The 6,569-nt window shown below is 32.7% G+C and overlaps 1 protein-coding gene across 1 annotated transcript; it reads right to left on the reverse strand.

Annotated features, from left to right (window-relative positions):
- Positions 1 to 1,295: 1,295 nt before the first annotated feature.
- On the reverse strand, positions 1,296 to 6,427 carry LOC117174805 (protein MNN4-like). The gene is made up of 2 exons (XM_033364180.1): positions 6,323 to 6,427; positions 1,296 to 2,081 (listed from the first exon to the last, which is right to left on the reverse strand). Exon 2 carries the CDS (start codon positions 1,828 to 1,830, stop codon positions 1,495 to 1,497), a length of 336 nt encoding a protein of 111 aa, XP_033220071.1. The 5' UTR covers positions 1,831 to 2,081; positions 6,323 to 6,427; the 3' UTR covers positions 1,296 to 1,494.
- Positions 6,428 to 6,569: the final 142 nt, after the last annotated feature.

The following is a 6,569-nucleotide window of genomic DNA, read 5'->3' on the forward strand; positions in this document are numbered from 1 at the left end:
TCTTTTGTTAAAAATTCGCATTTATTTGGACTTAAAATTAGTTTTTTCAACTGCAAACTTCAGTATAAACTAATGTTTAAGTTAAAAAATATATTTTTAAATTAATTTCTTAGGTTAAAACATTAAACTATTTTGTCGAAAATTTGTTTTTTATTTGTTAAAAATCCATTGTTTACTGAAAATATGACTAAGGCATGCAGCACTAAATTTGAAATATTTTAGACCCAGAAGTCTTTTCTCTTATATCTATTTACATAAAGTCAATTATGTTTGCCTCTTCGGAATAAGCCTAATAGTTCTAAGGTAACTTGGGATTTCAAAACCTGAATAAATTTGAGGAACAGCTAGATCGTTATTCGTGAGGTCGGGAGAGCTCGGGTTCCAGCGCGAGCATTTTCGACTTTACAAAGGCTGGGATTCGCAGCATTTAATAGAGCCGACTCGCCGATACGCTACGTTTGAATGTGTCGCTCCCAGATGGAAGAGTTGTGGGGACCGAAAACTCCCACGTTCTGGAGAAACTGGTCCCGCAGGCCGTACGATAGCGGGGTACTTGTAACTTTGATACGACCCCCCGCCCTTTGTTTGGGACGTTTACTTTTTCAGTAATTCTTCAGTTTTCTGGATTACGTCGTAGAGTGTCAGGAAGATTCTTCCTCTGTCAAATCCAGCTAAATATACTCGTCATCTTCTTCATAGTTTTTTTTTATAATCCGTTTTTTGTGCTGTTTGTTTTTCTCTGAGTTTTGTCGATACTTCCTTTTCAAGAGTAAATTTTAGAATTTTCTTGAACTCTTGATTTGAATCTGTCCATCCTCCTTTTATATATTTGGTCCTTGTCGAATCAGGAACAGTGTGGTGGTTTTTTGTCATGTTCGACATCAGCTCACAGCACGTATCGTGAATAATGTAAAGTTGCACTGGAACCATCCTCCCGCAATGCCTGCACTGCCACATCTTTATTTCTTCCATCATCTTCTTATAAGCTGAAACATAAATTAACACATCCTACTTTTTAAACAAAAATAAATTTTTTTTTATTCTTTTCTTGATATCTTTTTTCTCATTTTATTTCGAAAACATGTAAAATCGAGAGTTTTTATTTGAAATATATTTTTTCCAAATTTCTTATCTTAATATATTTTTTCCAAATTTTCTGTGTTATCCATTGCTATGAGTATCCTGTTTAAGATTCTGCTTTTCCGTGACTCTTCTTTCCTGAAAAATTAAATTTGAAAAAAATCTATATCTGTGGTGTATGGAAAGAGTAAAATTATCCTTTCTGTTGTGTTTGTAAAGGGTAAAAATAAATTTTTCTGTTGTATATGTGGAAAAGTAAAGTAAGTTTTTTATTTTGGTTTACACGTCGGTGTCACAGTCCGTCGATGAGCTTTCGTTCTATTCTTGGATCGGTTGTAGCTCTTTTTTGTTCTCCCCGGCCTTCTTTAGAGCTTTTTTTATTTCCTTTCTTCTTATTACTTTCTCCTCCCGTTCTTACTTTCTTCTTAATCTCTCTTTCTCTAGCTTTTCTTCTTTTCTTTTTCTTGCCGCCTCCTTTGAATATCTTTCTTGTCTATATTTAAGCAATTTCTTCATTTCGTCTATCTCCTTTTCTTGCTTCTCTGTCTCTTGTATTTTTATTTTTTCAAATACTTCTTTTAATTTTTTCTCTTCTTCCTTTTGACTCCGCTTTTCCTCCTCTTCCTTTTGTTTTTTTCTCCTGTAATCCTTTTCTAATTTCTTGCATCGTTGGCAGTCCATAATAGATCCTTTTTTCTTCTGCGAGTTTTTGGATTCTTGGATCTCTTCTTCTTGATCTGTTTTCGTCATACATTTTTACTCTTATTTCCAGGTTTTTTCTCTCTTTGATCTTTTTTATTGCCTTCTTCATTTCCCTTTCTACTTCAGCCCTCCTCCTTTTATCTATCTCCTCCATTCTGACTATTTTCTCCCCTGGTGTCTCTGTTGATGGAGTTTGAAGAAGGTCAACCCATTTTTTACATGAATGGGTTAATAATTCTTCTCCCACCAAACTTAGAAGGCAATCCTTACACTTAAGGATAAAACGTGGGTCCATTTTTCTGAAAATAAATATTTTTCTCTGTTTTTCGGTCTATTTTTGGTGTATGTATTAGTGTCATTTTTTGTCAATGTTAGTTGTGTTAAAAATAAAATCATTCACGTATATGTCATCAGAAAGAAAAATTCAAATCAAAATCTACTCTCTACTAATAAATTTTTTGATATCTTTTACGTTCCAACTTCCTACAGATATTCCATTTTTAGTTTTTAATTCGTAAATTGTTGGTGAAATCTTTGCTTTAATAAAAAATGGTCCTTCAAAACTTTTGTTAAGTTTCTGAGCTATTCCTTCTCCTTTATTTGACAATGTTTTATTGCTCTTTAGTACTCGCTCGCAAATTTTAAAAGTTATAGGTCTACGTCTTAGATTATAATACCTAGATTGCGTATCATTTGCGATATCTAAATTTTTAATTATCTCTTCTCTAATTTTTTAAAATGTTTTCATTCTATCTGCCCATTTTTCTGACTCTTGAAATTCTATTTCATTTCTTCCGTCTAAGTCTTTATTCAAAGCTTGAATGGGTTGAAGTTCTCTACCTAAATTTAAAAAAGCTGGTATAAAACCTGTAGACGAATGTTTACTAGTATTTAACGCAAATTGCAGAACATCTAAATTTTCATCCCATGTTTTATGGTCTTTTTCTAAATACGCTTTAATTGCTGTTTTAATTGACCTATTACATCTTTCTGTTGGATTTGCTTGTGCATGATATTTAGGAGTTTTCGAGTGTCTAATACCAAAAGTTTTTGTCAAATTAATTATTGACTTATTTACATATTCTTTTCCATTATCTGTAAACAAAATTCTAGGTGTTTCTACCCATTTTGTAAACATATCAACAAAAACTAAAATGTATTAATTTCTCGATTTTGTCATTGGTAATGGACCCATCATGTCAGATGCTACTACCGTCCATGGTTCTTCTATTATTCACTCTCCCATGAAACCTATCTGATTGTTTACTTTTGGTTTTATTCTCTGACAAATATCGCATTCTTTCACATATTTTAACGTTTCCGCATAAATTCCGGGCCAAAAATAATTTTCAGAAATTTTTGCATACGTTTTTTCCATACCTAAGTGACCTGCTTGTTTAATATCATGATTTTCAATTAAAACTTGTTTTCGTAATTCTTTCGGTATTGTTAATTTCCACGAGTTGCTATCTAAATTTAAGCTTGATTTTAGAGGGTCGGGTCTATAAAAATATAATTGATTATCACGTATTCGCCAATTAGGATTTTCCTCTGATTTATTTTTTACATGAATCATTTTATTTTTATACCAGGTATCTTCAATTTCTTTAAAATCTTTTTCCTTCAATTCTATTGGGCTGGCTAAAATACTTGAGACTTTTATGTGATTTTCATTTGACCTTGATAAAGTATCTTGTACCTGTTTTAAACTTCCTTTTCTATATGCAATTTCATAATCGTATCCTAACAATTCTAAAGCCCAACTTTCTAATCGACCTGTTGGATTTTTTAAGTTATGTAACCATTTTAATGCAATATGATCTGTGATAATCTTAAAAGAATAACACTCTAAATATGGTATAAACTTTCTAATTGCCCAGATTACGGCTAAACATTCTTTTTCTGAAACTGAATATTTACGTTCAGCTCCATTTAAGACCTCTACACGCAAAAGCTATTACATAATTTTCGCCGTTTATTGTTTGTGTTAAAACAGCTCCTAATCCTATGTCACTAGCATCAGTTTCAAGTTGGAATGGGCTTTCAAAATCAGGGCAGGCTAAAATCGGTGCTCTCGTTAGTGAGTGTTTAATTGTCATAAAAGCCTGTTCCTGTTTGTCAGACCATTCCCACTTCACTTCCTTTTTTAATAACTTTTGTAATGGTTCTATAATTTCTGCAAATTTAGGGATAAATTTCCTATACCATGAAGCTATTCCTATAAGTCTTTGAAGTTGTTTAATTGTTTTTGGCCTTGGGAAAATAAAAACTGGTTCGATTTTTTCTTCATCAACTTGTAATCCCTTTTCATTCACTTTGAAACCCAAATATGTCATTTTTGAACATCCAAATTCGCATTTATCCAAAGCCATTGTTAAACCTGGTTTTTCAGATTTCCATTTGGGAATCTTGGTTTGTATTGTTGCATATTTTGTTGGTTACGATATCTCGGCCTAAATTGTTTTTGTTGATTCTGATCATAATTTAGTTTGTGATCTCTATTTTGATTTTCATTTTTTATATTATTTTGAATTTGATTATTTTCTGTTTCCTTTTTATTTTTATCAATTTTGACATTATCTTTATCTAAAATGCTTAACTGTTGACCTCTAATCTTAGATTTTGGTAATTCTGTTTCCCATTCTCGACCTAAAATTTCTATTTCTGAAAAATTCGAAAAAGCACTTCTTGAAATGTACACTTTATATTCAATTCTTAAATTTTCATAGGTCTTTGTTAATTGCCATTCCAGGCTCAGACGTGGCATTAATTTTTCAAATAATTGTTTAATTTCTGTAACAAAAGCATTGGCAAAAGCAAAGTCTTGGTCTTTTTTCTGATCGCAAAGTTTTATTTTATTTTTAATTGTTTCAGAATATCTCTCATTTAAGTAAGTTTCTTTAAAATCCTCGATAAATTGATCTAAATATTGCCAATTATTTTTATTTACTTTAAACCAACTTAATGCTTCGTCTTCGAAAACAGCATCTAAATCTTCTAAAATGTCTTGTTCGTTAATTTTATACCCTCTTTTAAATCTTATTAAATTTCTTAAAAAATAAGTTGGACTATTTTCCGTGTTGTTTTTAAGTTTAATCGGCCAATTTGACATTATTTGGAAAGGGGTTTTTATCATTCCGAATAGCAAGAGAGTTGCTGGAATTTCATTCGTATTATTTTCATTCATCTCTTCTCTTTACATATCGATCCCTCTACTTCTATCTATTCTACCTTGCAAGTCTGTTTGACATTGAGGTAGATTTGATTTTCGCATAATTGATTTCCTTTGCACCGGTCTGGGTAATGAGTATTCGTCCCCTTGGCCGCTACCCATATTTATTGTCATTTTATTCCGTGCACCTGCTAACGAGTGCCTCTGTTGATTAAAATCTAATTCTGTCTCTTCGAAATGAACCGTATTTTGCACATTTCTTGACTTATTACTTCGAGAAATTAGATTATGACTTGAATATAAAATTCTATCTATTTTATCGTTTAAATTTTTTATTTCTTCTGAATGTTTTTTCATTTTGATTTTATCACTTTTCTTTTCTTCAAAATTTATTAATTCTTGTGCCTCAGTCCAAAATTCATTAGTATTATCTAAAAAAGAATCAATTTCGAACGTTCTGTTATTAATTCTCGCATTTTCTTTCTCTTGTCTTTCTATTTCCATTCGTAATTTTTTGCGACCTACTCTTGTTTCTCTGCTCTTTCTTTTTCTATCCTATCTCTTTCTTTTTTAAGAGTTTCTTCCCTTTCTAACCTACTCAATTCTAAGTGTTCCCTGTCTCTTTTTAATGTTTCGAGTTCTTTTATCTTGTTTTCAATTTCCCTATCTATTCTATATGTTTCTAATTCATTATTTTCACAATTTCTACTGCTCTCATTTTGTAGTTTCCAGCTACCTAATGTATTCTCACCATTTGAGGATAATATTCCAATTTCGTGTCTATGTGAGGTATGGTTTTATCTGTTTCGGTTTAGGGTACTTTCTGTCTGTTTTCTTGTTGTCGTTCTTGGGATTACACCCTTCGCCTGATTTGTATCTTTTTCCTCCCATTCTAACTCTCTATTTCGGACTGTTACGCACTTTTTTCGGTCTAATTACATTTATCCTACCCGCACTTTTTATAAAAAACAATGCAATAATCTTTTATTTTAATTTTTAATCATTTTTGGACTGTGACTTCCGTTTTCGACTGTGGAAGGGTTTTTGGAGGGATTGTGGGTTTTTGAGGAGCGCGCTAAATTTGTGAGGAATCTCGCAAATTAAGGTGTATGTTCCGATTTGAGTATATGAGAGTTTTTTAAAGTTTCAAAGTTGGCAATGCCATGTATAAGCATAGGCATCATTGCGCACCGGCAGCCTATGCTTATACATTGGAATTGCCAACTTTGAAACTTTAAATAACTCTCATCTGCTCAAATCGGAACATACCCAAGGAAAGGTAAAGAGGTGGAGCGTCGAGAAGTGAATGAATTCAATAATGGGATAAAACAATATCAAATTAGAATGGGGTTTATTACATCAACTTACAGAGTTAGAGGGGACCAGCTGCTCGGAACTAGTGGATGGCGTCGTCCAAAGGGGTTGCGATCCAGTTCTTAGCTGTAACGGGTACCGACCAGGTTCGCTCGGAGGGAGCACAAGACTCAAGACAGCTTGCCTTTGGGGCAAGTTTCAGTGATCCCAGATCTGAAACGAGATGCGGTCCAATACTATGATAGGGCTATGTCCGTGTGAATATAGTAGGAGACGCTGTAAATGACTGAGTTGCGCGCGC

The sequence above is a fragment of the Belonocnema kinseyi genome, chromosome 6 (assembly GCF_010883055.1).
Source record: "Belonocnema kinseyi isolate 2016_QV_RU_SX_M_011 chromosome 6, B_treatae_v1, whole genome shotgun sequence".
Classification (NCBI taxonomy): Eukaryota; Metazoa; Arthropoda; class Insecta; order Hymenoptera; family Cynipidae; genus Belonocnema; species Belonocnema kinseyi.

Coding starts and splice junctions, on each gene's coding strand:
- LOC117174805 (XM_033364180.1), bottom strand. CDS start 1,830: ATGACGAAAACAGATCAAGAAGAAGAGATCCAAGAATCCAAAAACTCG.